The sequence below is a fragment of the Malaya genurostris genome, chromosome 2 (genome assembly GCF_030247185.1).
Source record: "Malaya genurostris strain Urasoe2022 chromosome 2, Malgen_1.1, whole genome shotgun sequence".
Lineage (NCBI taxonomy): Eukaryota > Metazoa > Arthropoda > Insecta > Diptera > Culicidae > Malaya > Malaya genurostris.
This window is the reverse complement of record NC_080571.1, coordinates 46,901,988-46,925,072: the sequence shown is the minus strand read 5'-3', so window position 1 is coordinate 46,925,072 and position 23,085 is coordinate 46,901,988. Positions and strand designations below refer to the sequence as shown.

Genomic DNA, 23,085 nt, shown 5'->3' with positions numbered 1-23,085 from the left:
TGGATGCTCCGGGAAAGACATCTTGCCGGCTCTGTAAAGAAATGAACTGAAATTACGTAGAAAGATGTGAATAAAAATGTCTTTCAATCTGAGTCATAATGCCCTTCTCATATATTCGAATAGTTATTATAACAAAACACTATTTGACAACTGATGGGAAGTCAAAGAATAACTATATTCTGAGCAAATTTGTACTTTGAATAGTACAGTTTTAGTGGTCTGCTAATGTCACCTCGTAGATCAACATAATCTGCTAATGCACTGATGAACCGAAGGCGAAACGTATAGAAATTGAAATTAGCCATGTGCACTTTAGCACAAACCGGTGCCCATGAGGTACCAAGACCTCCAAATCAAAATTCAGGCTCAATTCACTTTCACCGAACGCCATCTAGAGTGATTTTCCCGATTCCTAAAATTTGTATCGGATAAATTCTCGGGTTCAATTGAGCCATACTGGAACTGGAAAACAAGTAAACCTAGACAAATTCACTCAAATTTACGCGCAAGAACATGTAATATGTTTGTGACTGGAGAATTCAATGACATGAAATTTAATGAAATATAAAAAAAAAGTTGATGAGAGCAGTCGACTTGAACTAAGAATCGTTATTTCACAAAGTACATGCGTTAATCGACTGAGCCAAAGAAGCACACACCTTAGCTGAGCTTATAATTGGTGCATATAAATTCCTTCAGTCGCACTTGCTAGCCGAATCAAAATTACACTTGGAACCAGTGTATTGTGCATGCAATTGTCCTGTTTGGCGGCAAAGTCCGTTGCAACCGAACGTAAAGTTCAAGAATATAATACTCTGACATTGCATGCTAAGAGAGATGATAGAGTAGTAACATCTTTTAACATATGAAAATAAATATTGTGTCTTTCTTTGTCGACTTCAGCAAAATTAGCTTTGAAGTTAATATGATTTATTTTTACTTGTTTTAAGGTGTAAATTTAAGTAAATTGCAACGCTCTTTTTTTATGTGCATCTATAGAGACGTAAATTTATACGATTTTTTCTAAGTGTGCAGTGTGTACCGCCGAGTTTTTTTTATCTACAATTGCTATTTATACTGATAAATCTCGATTTACTCGGATACAAGAAATCTGCTCTATCTCAAAATTGTTTTGATGAAATGAAACACTCAAGCAGTGAAAGTTAAGATTTTGTTTTTGCACCATCGATGAAAACATTTTCTGTGTTTGCTTCGATGAAATAGGCTTTTTTGTTTGTAAATTGGCTTCAAATTTTGTAAATCGATTTTTTTCAGTGTAGGACTCAATTGGAAATATTTTAGTACTTTTATTCGAAAATTTAACTGATTTTGTGAAACTCATTAGTGCGGTAGTTTTTTTGTAAGATTTGTTGACTATTTAGAAAAAAGTGGTATGTGTTGGTTTAGCCCGATTCAAAAGACAGTCTACATCAATCAATTTCAATGTATGAAAAGTGTCATTTTGTGACTAAGCCTACAGGCCCTGAAAGTAACATTCAAATCTGAGAGGGTACTGTCGCCATTTGTTCGAGTTGACGCGAAATTCGTCATTTGTAACGAGTAATGAGAGATCCGCATCTGTAAATCGCTTGCCAAATCAGACAATTTATAGCGAAGCGGATTCCTGTTTTTTTTGTCTGCTTTCGAACCTGATCACGTTGAATTTTTAGCGTGGGTGACCAAAATTAATTTCAACCTTTTTCGCCCAATCAACGCCATCTCTTTCTCACGGGGAATTGTGAGATAGAATCTTGCAAACGCTTTGTATCTCTCCTGTTTAAAAATAACAATTTGAGCAAAGTTGATTTCTTGCTCTTTTGTTATCGCTACTTTATACTTCTATAATTAAATGCGACGTTTCCATTTATGGAAACTCTAAAACCCAAACAAAAAGCGTTAATGTTTTTTTTTGGCTGGGAACATTTCGTTTCAAATATCTGTAGATGTAAGGGTTAGAAAAAAACTCTATTAAAAATGAAAAGCACGTGCATATTGACAGCATCTCCCAAAACTGGCTGGAAAAAGTAGTCTTCCCGCTCACATGGAGATGAGCTGAAGTTGATCACCCGCAGTTGCACTTCGTAAATGAATGAATGAGTGAAAATACACAATGAACCAACACAACGAAGCTTGGGAGAAGCGACACCGGTCATGACCAACGGCTGTTGTTTCCGCGGATACCACTGAATCTTCACGAGTATCACGGTCTTGGTAAACAATACGATCTCAGAAAGTACGGTTCATGGAGCGATCAACTTCCAATGACCAATACATCGGTCTCATGTGCATGGACTTCGAAAACTATCCAGAAATCAAGAGTAGCATCGGTAGGATCAAGAGTAGCATAATATAAGGATCCATATGCTTCGATTTGGATGAAACTTTGCACCCGTCTTGAATGTGGGAAACCATTTATTTTATTGCATTTTTTGCATGCACTTTCTTGACGTAACTATTTTCTTGAAAATTGTTAATTGTAAAAAAATGTGGAGCTCGAAAAAAAAATCATAAGAAATTGATTGAGTAACCAAAAAAAAGTATACACTGAGAAAAAAGTTGAATGCTTTTCCATTAGAAAGTTTCAAAAATGACATGACATTCTAATGTACAGATGATTATTTCTCAACAAGAACATGAAGTTGTTCAAATATCTATTGTATTTTATTCGAATCTAACTCCCAGTTCGGAAAAAACGGGGTAAAATGATCAAAAAATTAAAAAAAAATATTCACTCGATTTTCTCAGAGCTCTACCTGCTCTACAAATTTTCGCTAGCTTAGGTTCAAATGAAAAGTCTTACAATCCCATAGTACCCTACCGAATTTCAATTTCAGTTTCAAGAGCATATTTTATACCTTTAAAATTCGAATAAAATATTCGGGCAGGTCTACTAATTGATTGATTTCGGATATAGCGGATCTCAATTCTCGGTTCCGGAAACAATGATCGTTAACGGAATTTCAATTTAATTTCTCAGAAACGGCTGGATCGATATTCACAAACTTAGATTCAAATGAAAGGTCTTATGGTTTCATAGGTGAAGTTGAATTTCCGGTTCCGGAATTACATGGTGTAGTGTGATCGACATTGCAGCCCTTCATTTAGAGTGACAAAGCAAAACAAAGGAAAAATTCATCTAAATTTTGCTCAAAACTGTTTCAATTTGTGGATAAGGTTAGTTGCTGACCAATCGAACCGATTTACCAGTTCCCGGTTTCGGGGAAAGAGATCAAAAACTAATAAACGAAACTCACTTCATTTTCTCACAAACGTCTGAACCGATTTTCAAAAATGTATGCTCAAATAGTTGCAAAGGCCGATATTTTGTTTCATCCGGATCCAACTTCCGGTTCCGAAACAACTGGATGAAGTGTGATTCAAATCTCAAACCGTCATTCAAAGATGAACTAGAAACTATGCTCGATTATGTCCAAATAATATTTCTTGTTCTAATTCAAGATTTAAAAAAAATATCCTTGAAGAACCCCTCCAGACACCAGAACAATGTGTAAGACAATACAAGAAAACCGCATAACTTTGAACATTCGCATAAAAAAATCGCGTTACTTTGAAAATTCGCGTAAAAAACCGCATGAAAAAACACGCAAAAAAATCTCAGTGTAATACTATTTTTACATTTTGTCTTCGACTCATCAATGCAGTAGCAGTTTATGTTGAAACACTGCTAATGCCATCTCGCAGTTCAACAAAAACCGCCTGGCAAACGTGAAGTTTTTGCTACACGGGCAAAATTCCGATTCTAGAAATGAGCAGAACGAGTCATGATTTGGGGAAAAGAGTATATTTTCATGTTATGATAATACACTATGATTAAAAGTTTTCGGATCATGATCCATTTGGACTGATTTCGTTGAAATTTAAACGTAACGCACTTGACGTTGTTGGGTATAACTTTAGGCGTGTTTCTGCTACGAAGGTAATCTTTGCAACATAAATTCAGGCGTTATGTTTTAAAATATTCGAATCTTCATATTCATGAATTAAATGGAATGGTGCGATGAACGTATTTTGTACGCGATTTTAAATAATCATTAACAATTAAAATATTATGTTTTTGACAAACGACGACACCTAAAATAAAGTGTTTACTTGCTCCAGCTTTGTGTTTCAGAATTTATACACTTAAACGAACTGTATGAAAACACATGTGTGAATCAAACCTCCTGAAAAGAAACTGTATGTCGAATTCATGCAAATGCCTCGGATTGATATTTCCTTCTACTTTTTCAAAACATCGTTTGCAAAATCGCCTTATTTAAAATATTGAGGTGAATCAATACAGCTTATGTCGCTATATCGATGAAACAAATTAATCAAAGTGGTTGAGCAAAAAGTTTTCTGATTTTCGTTAGTTGACTTTCCAAATCCACAGTCCAATTCATTTTTCGGTTTACGCTAGCTCTTGTAATATTATTCTAACAACAATAGTCACATTAAATTTGTGGGAATACATTCGGATATATTCATTCAAAATGTAATATTTATGTTACACCGTGCTTAATCTCTTATAGTGTCAATTTTTGATTAATTATCTTTATGTTGTCAATTCTCTGTCAGTCGTTGGGTAAAACAACACAATTAAGAAATGAATATGCCTCAGGATCAAGTAAACATTCTCAGGAGTTCTTGCTTTTCAATGACTTCTTTTTGCCTTTTAATATATTGAACAATCCATCACATCACTTGAGGCAGAGGGTGCAAAGTGATATACGGGTAGAAAATTGGAGTTACGAGTTTTGAAAGAAATAGATTCCTCAAGTAACGCATTTCCGGAACATGATTATTTATCATGGGAGAAGACTTATTGCTCATGGTTTCATGAGAAGTTGAAATGATTGGTTTCATGATTTTCTAATCATGACAGCAGTAACGGATTTCTCTCCGTGTACTCACAGAACGCAGGTTTTGTTCGGTTGTTTTGACTTTTGAAAATTAGCTTAAAATTTTGTATTATATTTTATAATTTTCGAATTTCATGCTATTCTGTGTTCAATGTTTTACTAAATGAGTATGGATTCGTGCCGATTGAGCCAATACTCAATACTTTTATCGTGCATTAGTGTCCGTGTTCTTGAGTACGAATTGGTTATTTACCAAGCAACTGTCGAGTTTCTCGCGCAATGCACTAATACCAATTAATATGGATTATGTTTTCACATTATAAAGAGCAGGTGACGGTTCACATTTTCTTAAACGTTATGCTCAGATATGACCGTATCGGATCTGAAAGCATTCAACACTCACAAATTACTTGCCAAACCATCGATTTTTTACTCGAATTGTGTTGGCTTATCGGTTTCGTCATATAAGCAAAAACCATATATAGTCTTTCCGCGTTTTGTACTCAAATTTCATCATAAATTCGAGGTTAGCTAGCATGATTTTCCGGTTCCGGTTTTGGTTCACATGGTTTGGTTTATGGTTTCTTGTCTTTGCTTCGATGCTAAAAACATTCTGTTTTCTCCAACCGAATCAGTGAAACGTTGGAAGTAATGCACCATATGTGTACGGTTTGTTTACGCCTTTCCGGGAAAATGCTCCACATTTTCATAAAACGTAAACGCTCTGCTCTTCGGATTAAATTAAAGGAAACGTGGGACGTATTAAAAATTATTATTTCAGGTGTTGTCGAGCTAAATAAAAATCGTATTGAAAACGACCATGTGTCTCAAAAATAAAAACATCAAAGTATGCATCGGAAATCGGCTTTCATTGTGAAACTGTAGTGTGATTGTTCGGCCAGTCTGTCAAACTGGCACCCAGGGACCCATTTTCTTTCCAGTACAGTACCGCGACATCACTGATATCAGGTACAACTGTGAAGTACATAAATGTTGGTTTTTATTGGACGTTTCTTCTTTCTATTTGGCTGTCCAAAAGTGATAATGAGTCGTCGTTGATGTTTTTTTTCCTACTCACTTGTTGGCATCAATTCACCGCGACGTCCGTACCGCTGCTGTGCTAGTCCGGATCGTCAGTCGCACTCTGTACGTCCGTCAAACCGTAGCGCTCACTGTATGTACGTGGACACACGCGTGTGGAGAGAAGAGAACAAGATGAAACCGCCGCCGCCACCGCCTGGGAAACTTACTGACTCGATTGGCGAAAGGTGACTTAGTTTCCGAGTGAACGTCGAGCTGTGAAGTAGTGTGCTGTTCCTGCACCAAAGGCACCGTTTGCCAACACGTTCGTTCGTCTTTCGCCGCTATTGCTTGCACCTGTGCACACGTGATTCCCCCGGAGATTATAAGCGCCTAGATCTAGATACCAACGGAATCAATTACATGATGCGTGATACCCGAAGAATGTTGTGGACGAATAGGAATTAAGCCAGTGATCAAAATTTAAAGCCCTTGTCGCGTGCAGTTGGTTTCGATGATTAAAAGTGCAAGGAGCAATAAGCTACTCCGTTTCGAGTGTAACAGTGACCGGTGTTATAGAGTAAACCTCACTCTGCAGTTCATGTAATCAGTGAATGTATGAAAAAACAGAATTAATTGCCACGTTAAATAATTCACCGTCTGCCTCCGAGCGTGGCAATTTAGAGTTGTGCACAGTTAAAAAGTGAGAGAGAGACAAAAATCGTAAAGTTTTTTTTTGAGTTTTCAATTTCTCGTTTTTTTTTAAGTTTGTGGTGGCCAAATGATGAAAATGTTTCACCAGAGCGTGTCGAACCGAGACCAGCTGATGTTAACCAATTGCCACAGTAACGATAGTTTCGGTGGTTCAGCGGAATAATTCGGCCGGCCAAATTGTGAATCAAATTATTGTTGTTTTCTCTCGAAAAAGTTACACTACCATCTCGGGGGAAAAACCATTCGCCATAGAGCTGATAGCTGATAGCGCTCGCGTTGATTACTACTGGAAGAAGAGGAAACACCCGTCGATCGGCAATCTGTTCAAACATTTACACAACTTGTTCGAGTCGACGACGTAAGCAACAGGCAAAAGGAAAATCTAATCTGACTCAGTGGATCGGACCCCGGATCCGAACATTACAGAAGAAAGCGAAGGAAGATATAAAACTTACGAAAACGGAATTATGAGCCCAGTGGAACCAGCGATGGATAACCTCATGAGTGATTTTCTGCTCAACGTACGTATTTTCGATTTGTTTGTAAGCACACCACCACCACCAGTCATGATATTTCTCAAGCATGCGGTTTATCGATTAGGGTCTTCGGAGATGGTTGGATGCACAATCATCTGTGTAACACTTCGGCGTCTGTTGGAACCGTTACCGACTGTTTGAAAACAGTTTACACAGACGCTAGATGGAAATGATCAACGTTTTCATTCTTTTAAATACAAAACATTAAAAAAAAATTTAAAAAAACCTCCACCCACTATGTTAGTGGCCTAACATAGAAAAAGTATTTTTTTTACCGTGACTACTTTTTTATTCTTCAGTATAATCTCCATCTAGAGCGATACACTTGATCCATCGGTCCTCCAACAAGGTCGTCAAAATAGGCTCCCGTTTCTGCAATGACCTCAGCATGTATGTATTTCCCTGGAGAAACCTTTTCAGGTTTGGAAATAGATAATAGTCGCTGGGGGTCAGGTCCGGAGAATACGGGGGATGGTCATTGATCTCTTCAGTTCAGAAGAGTTCAGTTCGGTCCTATTTACGGATTTGAGAATCGAACCCAGAACTTACTTACCAAACATAACAATTAAACTAGTTAATAGCCTTGTCACTTCAAATGACAGTTCAAAGTTGACAACACATCTCACCCTGTATTTTCGGAACCGGAAGTCAGACCCAGATTAAATTCAATCGGGACCTATGCGTTCATAAGACCTCTCATTTTAATTCAGTTCTGCAAAAATCGATTCAGTCACATCTGAGAAATCGATGTTCGAAGTTTCTGATCTTTGTTACCGGGTAACCGTGGGTCCGGTATAGCCGAAGTAAATTTGTGTGATCATCAACTAACAAGACCTGTGAACTATAAAAAAAATTCAACTATATTTTTTATCACTCATCACTCTGTAGTTCGGGAACTGGAAGTCATACCTTCCTTTTGATGTTTGTGAAAATCCGTTCAACCATCTCGGAGAAAACTGAAAGCATATTTTTTTAACTTTTGTACAATTTTCCTTGTTATTCCGGAACCGGCAGTCGGGTTCAGATGAAATAGTGAAAAATTTAGTTTACAGCCGAATCCATTGTTTTATAGGGTTTTACTAAAATTTATTTAATTGTGATGCCATTTAGGGGTTTGCCTATGTTTGTGCTTAGGGCACATAACCGTTTTTACTGTTCTTTACGTTTCGTCTTAGACTCGTCAGTGCAGAGCACTTAATTGTGATGACTATTTATTTCTATGATTAAAAACTTTAAAACTAAATTTCAATAGGTCACACAAACCGATTTCGGTTATCCTGGTTAGCGGTTTCCAATTCCAGAAGCACCGAAAATAGTGGTCCTATACTCCAAATTAGAACTCACTCACACTTTTTTCGAAGATGACTTGACCGATTTTCTCAAACGTAGGTTCAAATGAAAGGTCTTATGATCCCATCAAAAACTCCTGAATTTCATACGGATCCGGCTTCCGGTTCTGGAATTACAGAATGAAAAGTGTTAAAAATTCTAAACGGCGGCGAAGAAAAAACATAAAAGCTGTTTTTATCCACCTAGTGTTGCTATAATGCCTTTCTCGTATAACTCATGTTTTCATTAATATTAATTAGGGATTCTTCAAAAAACTTTTCCTTGAATATTGAGTAGGAACAAAAATAGTTGATAGGAATTCTTCTTTTTTGCATTTTCGCTTTAAATGGCGGTTTAAAATGTTAAACACACCTCACCCTGTTGTTCCGGAACCGGAAGTGAGATCTAAACAAATGTCAAAAGCAGTATATTTTTATATACGTTGATCTTTTTATTTGAGTCTTAGTTCGACCTCGCATAGTTTCTGAGAAAAAGAAAAGTTTCGTTTTTGAGTTTTCAACTACTATTTCCTGCACTTTCCGAAACGGAAGCTGCGAACCGGCATAGCTGAAATCGGTTCGTTTGGTCAGCAACTAGCATAACCTATAAATAGAGACAGTTTTGATCCCAATTTAGGAGTATTTTCCACTATCGCTCTATATTACTTGCAATTTTATACACACTACCCTGTATTTCCGGAACCGGAAGCAGAATCTGGATAAAATTCTACATTAACTAGAAACATAATACTTTTCATTTGAATCTGAGTTTTCGAAGTTCGGTTTAGCTGTTTCTGAGAAATTGGAGTGATTTCCGGTTTGGAGCCACAGGAGCACTTTTTCGGCAATTGAAGAGTTATCCGGTTATTTGGCTTGTTTTTTTTTGTCATGTATAAAAATCAGCTCCTGAAAATGGAATTTATATACTTATCAGCCTGTAATTCCGGAACCGGTAATCGTATCCGGATGAAATTTGGTAGTGTTATATGGGGCTGTAAGACCCTAAGCTTGTGAAAATTGGATGAGTGGTATCTAAGAAAATTGAGTGTACTTTTTTAGTTCATTTTGCACATTTTACTCCTTAACTCCCGAACTGATAGTTGAATCCAGATAAAATTTATAAGCACGCTACGGGACTACAAGGCCTTCAATTTCAATCTAAGTTGAAGAAAGTTTTATAATATTATGTATTCAGATAAGCACAAAAAATGCTGACGCATGTATTTTTGGTGCTGCTATTTTTTTTTATTTTCATCATAAAAATATTGGTTATAGCAATGCTTCCCGCAGTCACCAGAAGGGCTGCAGAGCGAACCAATGTTCGCTCATACCGGGTTATAACAATACCTTAAGTAGATGTCCCAGACAGTGGCGTCTCGTGACAAAATTTATGGGTTGTGCATTGATTGTGTGGTATGATATCAATTATAACAGTTCGTTGTAGTAAAAACTAAAGATTAAGGAAAGGATATTCGCTTGTATTTTTCAATATAGCGAAATATTTTCCATATACTTTTGGATGAGATTTTTTTTATTAAACTTATTTCGTATCATCGATACAAATAGAAGAATGCACTTTGAGAAAGTCAATAACTTCATAAATAGAACCGCTTCGACGTTGCAACTGAGACAGCAATTCGTTTTCAACTGCCATAAGCATAAGCCACTAAAGCCTCTCCTGAAGGTGTCCATACAAGTTTCCACAGAGCCAAAGGTGACAGAGAGAACAAGAAATCTCAGAGCTGAGCTGAGTGATTCCTTCAATTTGACCGGCTGTGCAGTGCCCGAGGTGCACATAAGCAAGAGACGCCACTGGTCCCAGAGAGAAAAATTTGGAACGATGCTACATTACATAAAATTTTGCAACAAGAAGTTGGATACCGAAATCGTTTCATTATTTTGTATTTATTTCATAATTTTCTCCGTACAAAGCATTAACATTAAAACTATATCATCTCTTCATTCTCGTTCATATAAAGGCTATTATATATTTCAATTTGAATTTTGAATATGTGATTTACACTGTGTTTCTGCTGTAAAATCAATGAGCTTTGAGTAAACAGATTGGCTCAAATGGCACGCTGTACTCTTAGTATCAAAAATATCATAGCACTAGTTATGCAATGACTTTTTTTTGTACGCTAAGAACTCACAGTAAATTGATAGGAACCATAAGAATCAATGACAATCTCTGAATTATTGAACTTTTTAAAGGATATTTAGTATATGGAATGAAAATGTGTGCAAATAGCCTTTCAGTTAATTCGTGGATCCAATTATAGCTTCAAAATTGCGCGAAATTGAAATGTCTATGATGAATCATGTAACATTCCATAAACTGCGAAACAAACAGCAGATCAGTTTCTGAGATGATGTTTCGTCGTTGACTGGTATAACCTTTTCCGAAATATTCCCGCCAAAATTCAACTCATACTAATTCACAAATGCATTGGACCATTGTTCGCGATCCTGTTGTTCTAATGTAAATCCATGAATGTTCCATTTGTCGTGGTATGTTTTTCCCTAAATTTCGGATCACATTTATTTCCATGTCGAAAACGACCAAGTGGCAACAACTTCATCCAAGGATGATATCATGCAAATAAATTATAAAACGAAAGAGTCACGAGTAAATCGCTAAAGTTGTATTTATCCAACAAAGTAAGCGTTGCTTTTCCATCGCTGAGCGTTAGCGGCAAAATTTTCACGTGTCAGACGTGTGTTTTTTGTTCTAACCGAGGACAACATTACCTGTATCACTTTCCTTTGGTTGCTCTAGTATTTCAAACCCAATTACACACCTTGCATGTCTAATTTAAGAACGAACATAAGCATACTTTGCATGCTATTCTCGGAACTAGTAGAGAACTAGAACGCGGAATGGTTGCTTGTCAATATTGACTCACCGAGTATGTTGCATCGTTACTACTAGCTAGCAAGCCTCGACATGCAAGGTCAGCCCTAATAGAAGGAACGAGAATTCAAAACAGTTCATCAACCAGTAATTACCTGTGTTCGATGTGAGTTTATGTGTGTGTGTGTGCGTGCGGGAAATAAATGACCGAGACATGACTGCATTTTTCCTGCGATCCTCAATAATTACGATGTACCGAGTTCGTGGCGCCCTCGTACGATAAGGCTTCTGCCGGAATTATTTATCGCCTAGTAGACACCCATCGAAGTAGGCACGCTAAGCTGACGATGTTTAATAAATGAAAATTGAATATATGAAAAATTGCTTGTGTACGCAAAGTGATTACAGTGAACCTGGTAGAATGGAATTATGATTGTTTTTTTTTCGTTCGGTACAAAATAGGTTTGTAATTTTCCTTATTCCTGAATAAATGAATTTTTCATTTCCAGACCCGCCCTTTAAAAAAAAAAGTCTGTTTCACATTTGTCTGATACTAGCTCATTCGTGGTGCGGAAATTTTAAAATGTAAATTTCGCAACATGCACCCTGAGGCTATTGTGCACTGATGAGTCAAAGATGAGACAATAAAAAAATGAAAAATAGTCAAATGCACTTAACACAAACCGGTTATTGGCAACTAAAATCCTCCGATGGCTGCTATTTGAAGTAGCTTGCCTACTTTCAAGACATCTCTGATGACCTTACACGTCGGCGATTGGTTCGATTGATGGGAAGGTGAAAATAGTACACTGAAGTCTTTTTTTTATGCGAGTTTACGTACAGCATAAAAAACCGCATAACTCTGAAACTTCGCATAAAAAACCGCATAACTCTGAAAATTCGCATAAAAAAGTCGCATAAAAAAACGCATAAAAAACCGCATAAAAAATACCTCAGTGTATTTGAAAAGAGTAACTTCCGTATAGAATCATTTTCGAACAACAAGCATCTAGTATAAAAAGATATTTTTTTTTCTAATTCACAGATGAAAATTGATTCGATTAACAAATGATTCTACTTTCAGTTTTGCTTGCATTTTGTGAAAATGAAAGCTAAAGTCGGGTGACTACGCAGAGAAGCAGTAGTTTCAAAATTTATGTTATTTGCCTTTGTGTTCTAATCGAACTCACGAATATGGTAAAATGCGATCAGTTATAAACAATTACGGCAATTGAAAGGGTGAAAAAATAGCTTTAATTTGTTTTTCTATTTCGAAGAAAAGTAGTGTAATCATTCCGTTGGTTAAAAGGATCTTGCCGCAGAACAAACCTTCCAAATCACATTGGTCTCTCTTTCTAATGTCAATTTATATTGAACAGGATAAGGTTTGATACTTAAAAGAAATCTCATTCCAACACCGGTGAGCCAATCGGTTTGAAATGGCGTAATCTACAATTAAAAAAAAATGTGATAAAGACTTTCTCTTGTCAATCAAATAGTCTCATTCCTTCATTGAGCTAATTTTGACGCAAGTTTGAATAGATCTTATAATTTCCAAATTAATTCGGATAATGCATAAAGGTGTGCTTGAACGCTTACTTTGCTAATGCGGTAACATTTCCGGAACCATGTTCGGTTCAGGAACAAAACATTTAAACTAGATCATTAACCCCTTTGAAACTTTCAAATGGGTCCAAATATTTCGATAGTACAAATAGTAACTAATGCGATTTATCGTTTGTGTCCTCAATTCGGTTATATCTCCGAAATCCGAAAAGGCCAGCATGATCTATCAATTCTTAATCTCCATCTTAGTTTTCAAACGAGCCTAAGATGAAGCTTAATCCTGTTTGCTACATTAAACCAGACCCTGTCAGCTTGGAGCGAAGTCAATCCTCAGTTCAGCAACGCCATCGCACGGCATCACATTCAACAAATCATGTCAATTGTATGGGTGCGCAACCCTGCTATTTTGGCGCGCACGAATTTGACATTTTTCTCCCCTACTTCTATGTATAGGATTCGATGCGGGCTCGTCTGGGGGCGACATGCTCGTAAAAAAGGATGTTGCCAATGATTTGTTCGGGAAATGTGAGAGCTGGATATCTTGTTAATATGATGTCTTTGATTAAACTAAGGTTCGAATAGTAAATAGTAAAAAAAAACTCTTAACTTTACTTTCCGGTATGCTTAAGTCCAGGGCAAAAGTTGAATTACAAAAAGTTTTTTCCCTTGCTTAAATGGCCCTTGCTAGGTCTCACCTTTTTTATATCATTGCTCTCTTGAATACTTACTATCACTTTAAAATTTATATTAATTAGATGTCGCAAAAATGGAACAAATGAATATGAACTGCTGTACTTAGCCTTTCAAGGAAAGAGAAAAATTGTCTATATCAGTCGAGTCGCCATTGAGTCATGCACTTTATCGGACGAACCATTAGAACGTCGTATGTGACTATTGCATAGCTTATCAATGGCCTCAAGTTTGTCGAAAACGTATGAAAAAATAGTGCGATTCATCGATTATTTCATTTATACGATTATATCTCAAGAGAACATTGTACAGATAGAAGCAATGCTCGTTTGTCGGTTACGTCACTTTTACGATCATATCTCCAGCTCCGGAAGTATACGCCATAAACATTCCGAATTTAAAAATTTATTAATTTAAGTTGGTTTGACGTAAAGCCGCCATGTTCGATGTACGTTGTACCATGTCTGACCGCGTTTAAGAATGTCTATAACAAGGTTCAGAGTGGCGAAATGGTAGCGCGTATGCACGGAATGCATAAAAACGCAGGTTCGAGTCCTGTCTCTGAGCGTATCTTTTTCCAATAAATCATCATCTTCTCTGTTAGTTTTTCTTTCATTTGGCTTCTCCAATATATGTTTCCACTCAGTCATTGCAAAACTGATTCCGAATTTGATTAATGTCTGTAGATTTCAAACAAGCCTAAGAATGGCGCAATGAAGTCGATTCAGCCATTTTCGAGAAAGCTGACCGAATAGAAAAAAAGAGCGGTTTGTCGATTATGTCATTTATACGATCATATATCAAAAACCGCCATGAGTCTTTCAAACTTGATAAAAAGTTTCATAGGGGCCTAAGATTGTCTAGATAGATTCAGTCAGCTCCGATAAAATAGAGCAGCGAAATGAAGCAGTGGTTCCCTACTTTTTTATATAGCGGATCCTTTTCGAACTTTTAAGGTTCTCCGCGGTTCTCCAAAACCTCCAAAAGTATCAACGAAAAAGGACACTCAAGTTTGAAAAAACGACAACATGATTATTATTTTGACAAAAACAGTTATGTTAATTTTTTTTTATTCAATAGTAACATATTTGAAGGCACACTGCTTAAGCTCTTAGATGCCAAGGGCATTTTCTTATTTTAATTAATAACTAACTTAAAACTAGGGTATTTTCATTAGGGTAGTAGCGATTTCCGGACGCAATGGTCGATTCTGGCAGATTCAGTCTGCAGCTGGTGATCGGCAATGGTCGGTGGATTAAATATGACATTAGTGTCTTCCAGATGACGATTAAACGTTTCAATGGAGTTATGTTAAATGTTAAGCAACACAAAACACGTACTTGTAGAAACAATTGCTGACAGTTGCTCATGAAAACATCCCGCGACTCCCAAAAAATACCTCCACCGATTGGGAATAGTTGACTTAAACCATATCCTCAGTAGTAGTGTTTAAACGAAGATTATGTGAATCGATTCAACCATCTGACAATTTTCTGATCTCGTTTGAGATTGAGTCCGGGGATCCGATGAAACGTCGCTTTTGCCATCTTATTCCCGCGTAGAGTGTTTGAATAATAATTGAATAATTCAAATATAGGGTAACGGTACCCTCATTCATCTCAGCTCCAGTCCTCATTCCATATTTTAAGACCAAACGGGTAAGAGTTTCCGCGTCGCTAGAACAACAGTCTTGCATAATTTTCGAACTATTTTTTTGCGGTATTTCTTAGAGCCGAAACAATGATATTATATCCGATTTCATCCAATAATCGGAAAAATAATGTTTCGAATCTACTAATGAGATGAAAGTTGGTACAATAGCCCCGATAGACGATAAAACATAATCGCCCTTATTCTGAATAACGACGTATTGATTTTTCGATCGAATGTGGTTCGATCGAATCATAGCTACCTTTGATTTTGCTAGCGTTATGGGGAATACAAATGAAATACGAGGGAAAAAACGATACGACGTTATTCAGAATAAGGGCGAATATACTTTATTGTCTACTTGAGAATACGCAGGTACTTTTGCTTTTCCTTATTTGCTTATTCACAAGTCGAAAAAGTTCATGGACTGATGAATGAAATGATACAAAGAGACTAAAGATGTTGTTACTCTCTTGAACGTGGGTTACTTGGATTACGAAAAATTAGAGCAAATTCAGCAGCTAGAAGTTCTATATGGAAGATCTATAATAGAACAGAAACTGGGACAAATGTATCCTCAGCAGGTCGTTCTAGTTTTATTTATTCGACCAGTTTTCTGTCAAAATTAAAACTGGTTACTAATTACTAATATATTTTTAGTAACAATTTAATTGATTTTTCAAGTTTCAAGATATACTCGATAAAATACCGCGATTTCTTTCATATTGCAGCTTGCACCTTACTTCTACATAAACAAACCTTGTCATAGTTACGGCGCATGTAGCGATTCGATTTGTTTTAAATAATAATTGAACTACAACTGACGGTGAACCGAAATCATCGAGGGGTCCTATTTGAATGGTACATGTTAAATCATAGACCATTCCATCTCGGAATCTTTACTAAAGCATCGATTCTTCTCTATATCCCATGCATTTCTATTTCCATGTCGGGAACTATCAATGATAAACTCAAGATGGAATGGTCTATGATTTCTCATGTACCATTCAAATAGGACCCCTGGATGATTTCGGTTCACCGTCAGTAGTAGTTCAATTATTATTTGAGCAAGGTGCTGTCATGTAATACGGAACCAGGGGTTATACATAGAAGGTTGATTTGCCAATTTCAAGTCTGATTATCTTAAAAAGTCTCAGCACTATTTATTTCAGCTCATTCTGATCAGTAACGGCGTAGCAACCGGGGGTGGTCGCTCAAAATCAAAATGAAAGATCATCATTAGCACAGAAAATATTCAAATTATTCAAAACAATCGAATTTAATACCCCCACGACTCGAGTTAAATGGCTCAAAAAGTCTTTGCCGTCGACAAGCTTTTGTCACTCAAATATAAAACATTAATTCTCTCCGTTCGACCACCGTCGTTCTAAAGTTGCGAAACTACTTTCACCAAACTGTTTTTTTTTTGCCTTCGTAATTCTCGATACAATGACCGCGCCAGCAAGGCCAACCGAAAATGGCACGTCGTCCAATGGAAGAATTATACACCGACAACCTTCTCGCCACGACTTATCGAATACTCAAACAACATCTGAAATCAAAGTCGAAACTCATCATCATCATCATCCTATGCGGAGTGAAAATTACAAAGAATTCAAGTCCCGTTACAAAACATTATTTACGTATGCCGGTCATGTAACGATACTCTATACGCTTCCAAGATCGTTTAGCAGAACCTCTATGCTTATTTCATTTTGATTCGGATCGAAAACACCGCGCGTCGACGACGGTTTCCATGGTGACCTATTTATGAGCGACCTCAGTCAGCTCGTGGCATGCTTTTTTTCTCGATTTGGTTGGCATATCCGAGGCTGACATTCATCGATCTTGTCGTTTCGCTCCAGGCAACAACCATTAGCTCGACATTGCGTCACAGTGAATCAAAAAACCCGAACAACGACAACAACAAAAAATAGTACCGAAGTCCGGTTTTAGAGTGTTGCCGGTAGCTCACCTGTACAAAGCAGGTTTCCTTTCGAATTTGTTTGCCAGCTTTTGCGTGCGTCAACGGGTCGCAACATTCTCGTTGAAATGGCTGCTCAAAACCACCACGTGCGTTTTTTTTTATCAACCAACCCGGCATGAACCGCCGCGAGAGAAAGAGAGCGTTAAACCAACCCAAAAGCGCCACGCAAACAATCCGGCACAACCGGCCGCGATTTTTAACCCGTTTATAACTCGGAGAAATATATCTCAACTAGTGAATTGATAAAGATCACGCTGTTGTTTTTTTTTTTTTATTCAATAATATAATATAATATTAAGGCACACTGCTTAAGCTCTAAGATGCCAAGGGTATTTACTAATCTTAATTATCGTCTAACTTAAAACTAGAGTAGTATCATTATGTAATATAGTATCTGGCGATCGGTAGTGGCCGGTTAATTGAATTTAGGATGAGATGATTCCAGATGGCGATGGTAATTTTCTATGTTGGCCGCATTCTTCGGTCCGTGTGGGTCCGCGGGAAACACCCCCAGGCTACGAAGGCCCGGCGGGTGGCCCGCATGCTGGTCATTGACTGGAGCGGTCTTCCGGTGATGGTGATGTTACGGAAGAGAATGAAAAAAAGAAGTAAATATTGTGGGAAACGGGGTAAAAAAGGGGTGTGGGAACAAAATGTTTGAAAACGACAGAGATCTAATTAGTTGCCATCGAGATGGTGAAAAAACAGGGAAAGGGGAACGAAAAAGTTAGTGACAAAAAAAAAAGATCTTGTTAATTCCAATGAAGATGGTGAACAGGGACGGGGATCGAGAGAATCGGGCGGATGTTAGTGTCGAACCTGTAGGTGGAGATTATATTTTCTGAGCGAGGAATAACACATTACACTTGTATATCAATGTGTTTAAGGTACTGGTATATGAGAAGCATATATGAACTATCCCGACTCGCCAACACATCCCGAACCGGCACCTCAGGCGGTCTACCTCGGGCCCTGAGGGATTCCAGTAGCTTCGACCTGGCGTCACGATACTCTACGCACGACCACACGACATGCTCGATGTCCTGATAACCGTCGCCACAGGTGCAGAGCCCGTTCTCCACGATCCCGATACGCCGGAGATGTGCGTTGAATGTATAGTGACATGAGCCGTGACATAACGCGAATGAAATCACGACTCATGTTCATCCCCTTGAACCAAGGTTTCGTCGATACCTTAGGGATAATGGAGTGTAGCCATCGTCCCAGTTCGTCATTCGTCCATGAAGTTTGCCAACTTTCGAGAGTTTTCTGACGAGAAATACTGAAAAATTCATTGAAGCAGATTGGTCTTTCATAAATATCACCTTCCAATGCGCCCACTTTAGCCAATAAGTCTGCCTTTTCATTGCCCGGAATGGAACAATGCGAAGGGACCCAGACTAACGATATTAAATAAGACCGTTCAGATAAAGTTCTCAAATGTTCCCGTATTTTCCCCAGGAAATATGGGGGATACTTTCCTGGTTTCATTGCCCGGAGAGCTTCTATTGAACTTAGACTGTCCGTGACAATGAAGTAATGGTCTTTGGGCATGGTTTCAATGATCTCGAGGGTGCACTGAATAGCAGCTAATTCTGCGACGTAAACTGAAGCCGGATCACTGAGTTTGTAAGAAGCGGTGATGTTTTGATTGAAGATGCCGAAGCCTGTGGACTCGTTGATGTTTGATCCGTCAGTGTAAAACACCTTTTCACAGTTGACTGTTCTAAATTTATTATAAAAAATATTTGGGGCCACTTGAGGGCGCACGTGATCCGGAATTCCACGAATTTCTTCTCTCATGGATGTGTCGAAAAACACAGTAGAATCAGAAGTATCCAAGAAATGAGCACGGTTGGAAACAAACGAAGAAGGATTAATATTCTGAGCCATGTAATCAAAATACAAGGACATAAAACGGGTTTGAGAGTTAAGCTCAACTAACCTTTCGAAGTTTTCAATCACCAGAGGATTCAAAATGTCGCATCGAATGAGCAAACGATATGAGAGATCCCAGAACCGGTTTTTCAGTGGAAGAACGCCCGCCAGCACTTCGAGGCTCATCGTATGAGTCGATTGCATTCAACCCAAGGCAATACGCAAACAACGATACTGAATTCTTTCCAGCTTGATGAAATGAGTGTTCGCCACTGATCGGAAGCAGAAGCATCCGTATTCCATCACGGACAATATCGTTGTTTGATACAACCTGATCAGGTCTCCTGGGTGGGCACCCCACCATGATCCGGTTATTGTACGAAGAAAGTTGATTCTCTGCTGGCATTTTTGTTTCAGATACCTAATGTGACATCCCCAGGTGCCTTTGGAGTCGAACCAGACCCCGAGATATTTAAATGTGAAGGCCTGAGCTATGGTTTCACCCCCTAGTTGAAGCTGTAATTGTGCTGGTTCTCGCTTCCTCGAAAATACAACCAGCTCAGTTTTCTCCGTAGAGAACTCGATACCCATTTGAAGAGCCCATGATGATAAGTTGTCGAGAGTATCTTGTAATGGTCCTTGGAGATCGGCAGCTTTAAGTCCTATAATAGACACAACGCTGTCGTCGGCAAGTTGTCTTAGCGTGCAAGATGTGTTGATACATTCATCGATATTACTTACGTAAAAATTGTATAAAAGGGGGCTTAAGCATGAGCCCTGAGGAAGACCCATGTAACTGAATCGTATTGTCGACAAATCACCATGCGCGAAGTACATGTGTTTCTCAGACAATAGATTATGTAAAAGGTTGTTTAAAACTGGCGAAAGACCATGCTGATGCAACTTCTCAGATAGGATATTTATAGAAACTGAGTCAAAAGCCCCCTTAATGTCTAGGAAAACTGACGCCATTTGTTCTTTACGAGCAAATGCCATTTGAATTTCTGTTGAGAGCAACGCAAGACAATCGTTCGTTCCTTTGCCCCTATATATTTCTGATATTACATCCTTCAAGATTTTATCTGATCAACAATTCTTCTCCATGTAACACGATCCATGGCTGCTTGCCTCCAACCACGTCGGCGCCCGATACTATCCAGGTTTCGCTCCACTTGGTCCAGCCACCGTGAACGCTGCGCTCCTCTTTGTCTCGTACCTGCCGGATTAGAGGTGAACACCAACTTGGTGGGGCTGTTGTCCGGCATTCTCACGACGTGCCCCGCCCACCGTACCCTTCCAGCCTGGGCTACTTTCCGGATACTTGGCTCACCGTAGAGTTGCGCTAGTTCGTGGTTCATTCTTCTCCTCCACACTCCATTCTCCTGCACACCACCGAAGATCGTTCTCAGCACCCTCCTTTCGAAGACTTCGAGTGCTTGCAGGTCCCCCTCGAGCATTGTCCACGTTTCGTGCCCGTAGAGAACCACCGGTCTTATCAGTGATTTGTACATGGTGCACTTCGTGCGGGGGTGAAGTTTCCTGGATCTCAATGTTTTGTGGAGTCCATAGTAGGCACGACTTCCGGATATAATGCGCCTCCTGATCTCCCGGCTGGTGTCGTTGTCCGCAGTCACCAGTGAGCCAAGATAGATGAACTCGTCAACCACCTCGAACTCGTCGCCGTCGATCGTAATACTGCTGCCCAGACGTTGCCTATCGCGTTCAGTTCCGCCAGCCAGCATGTACTTTGTCTTAGACACATTTATCCTCAGTCCTACTCGTGCCGCTTCGCGCTTTAGTCGGGTATACAGATCTGCTACCGTCTCCTTGTTTCTACCGATTATATCCACGTCATCAGCGAAGCACACGAATTGTCCGGACTTCGTGAAAATCGTGCCCCGCATGTTGAACCGCGCTCTTCGCATAACTCCTTCAAGTGCGATGTTGAACAGCAGGCAGGACAACCCATCACCTTGTCTTAATCCCATACGTGATTCGAACGGTTCCGAGAAACCGCCCGCAATCTTGACACAACACTGTACACCATCCATCGTAGCCTTAATCAGTCTTGTCAGCTTCCCAGGGAAGCCGTTCTCGTCCATAATTTTCCATATCTCTACACGGTCTACCGTGTCGTATGCGGCTTTGAAGTCGATGAACAGATGATGCGTCGGGACCCGGTACTCACGGCATTTTTGGAGGATTTGCCGTATAGTGAAGATTTGGTCGTTTGTTGATCTGCCGTTGATGAACCCGGCCTGATAACTCCCGACAAATCCATTTACCAGTGGTGATAGGCGCCGGAACAGGATCTGGGATAACACTTTGTAGGCGGCATTTGACACTGTGATTGCCCTGTAGTTTGCACAGTCCAATTTGTCACCTTTCTTGTATATCGGGGTGATGACCCCTTCCTTCCACTCCTCCGGTAGCTGTTCTCTGTCCCAGATCTCTTCGATTATTCGGTGCATGCATTCCGTCAGTTTCTCCGGTCCCCTTTTGAAGAGTTCTGCTCCTAGACCATCCTTACCAGCTGCTTTGTTGTTCTTGAGCTGTTGGATAGCCTCCTTGACCTCGTTCATAGTGGGCACTGGTACATCTCCGTCAGCTGTAACACTGACATAATCTTCCTCCTCCAACGCCTGATTGTTCGCCTGTGCACTATTCAGATGTTCATCGTAGTGCTGCCTCCACCTTTCGATCACCTCACGTTCGTCCGTCAGGATGCCACCTTCCTTGTCTCTACACATTTCGGCTCGCGGCATGAAGCCGTTGCGAGAGTCATTCAGCTTCCTGTAGAACGCCCGTGTATCCTGAGAACGATACAGCATCTCCATCTCCTCTCTCTCCGACTCTTCCAGGTGGCGCTTTTTGTCCCGGAAAAGGCGAGTTTGCTGCTTTCGTCTCTGTCGATACGATTCCACGTTCTGACGGGTGGCTTGACGCAACATCGCTGCGCGTGCTGCATTCTTCTCGTCCAATATCTCCTGGCATTCGCCGTCGAACCATTCGTTCCGTCGACTCCTTGGCACGTATCCCAGGACGCTCTCCGCAGCATTGCTGATGGCTGCTTTAGTTCTGGTCCAGCAGTCCTCCAGGGGAGCATCATTGAACTCCTCCTCCGCTAGTAACGCTGCTTCGAGATGCCGCGCGTAGGCAGTCGCGACCTCGGTGTCCCTCAGTCGGTCCAGATTATACCGCGGATTATTCCTTTGCCCCTGCGGAAACCAAATTGTGTATCTGAAAGTAAACCATTAGTTTCGACCCAATTATCTAGACGAAACAGAATCATTTTTTCGAACAATTTCCGGATACAGGAAAGCATAGCAATCGGCCGATACGAATTGTGATCGGAGGCTGGTTTCCCTGGTTTTTGAATGGCGATAACTCTGACTTGTCTCCAGTCGTGTGGGACAATATTACCCGTGAGGAACTTGTTGAATAAATTCAGCAAGCGCCTTTTGGCGGGGTCAGGCAGATTTTTCAACAAGTTGAATTTTATTCTGTCTAATCCCGGGGCTTTATTGTTACATGACAAAAGTGCAAGTGAAAGCTCTACCATCGAAAACGGTGATTCGTTTGTATTTGGTGTCGCGGCGCGGGTGATCTTCTGTTCCGGAACAGAGTCTGGGCATACTTTTTTAGCGAAATCGAATATCCAGCGGTTGGAGTATTCCTCGCTTTCATTCGTGGTGTTATGATTGCGCATTCTTCGGGCTATGTTCCAAAGAGTGCTCATAGATGTTTCTTTCGTTAAGCCGTCTATAAACCGACGCCAGTAACCGCGTTTCTTGGCTCTAATCAAGTTCTTAGTTTTAACGTCTAACGCCGCGTAATTCCGGTAATTATCAGGTGTTCCATTTTTTCTGAATTTTTTATACGCGGAGGCTCTCTCCGCGTTTAAATTTGTGCACTCTTTGTCCCACCACGGGTTGGGAGGACGGATGTTAGTTTTTGCGCCGGGTACACGTTTCGTCTGAGCTTGAATCGCAGTATCGAG

At 39.5% G+C, this 23,085-nt stretch overlaps 1 protein-coding gene across 3 annotated transcripts in view; it reads left to right on the top strand.

The window, feature by feature from the left end:
• The window catches only part of LOC131432751 (uncharacterized), a 74,199-nt gene that overhangs the window by 23,188 nt on the left and 27,926 nt on the right, over positions 1–23,085 (top strand). Inside the window, exons 1-2 of one of the 3 annotated variants that reach the window (XM_058599247.1) lie at positions 5,995–6,585; positions 6,650–7,117. The exons of 1 other annotated variant lie outside the window; for it this stretch is intronic. In XM_058599247.1, coding sequence (XP_058455230.1) covers positions 7,064–7,117 — 54 coding nt within the window. In that variant the 5' untranslated portion in view covers positions 5,995–6,585; positions 6,650–7,063. Of the gene's footprint in view, positions 1–5,994; positions 7,118–23,085 lie in introns of those variants that run through there. One more of the 3 variants, XM_058599246.1, reaches the window with a different exon arrangement.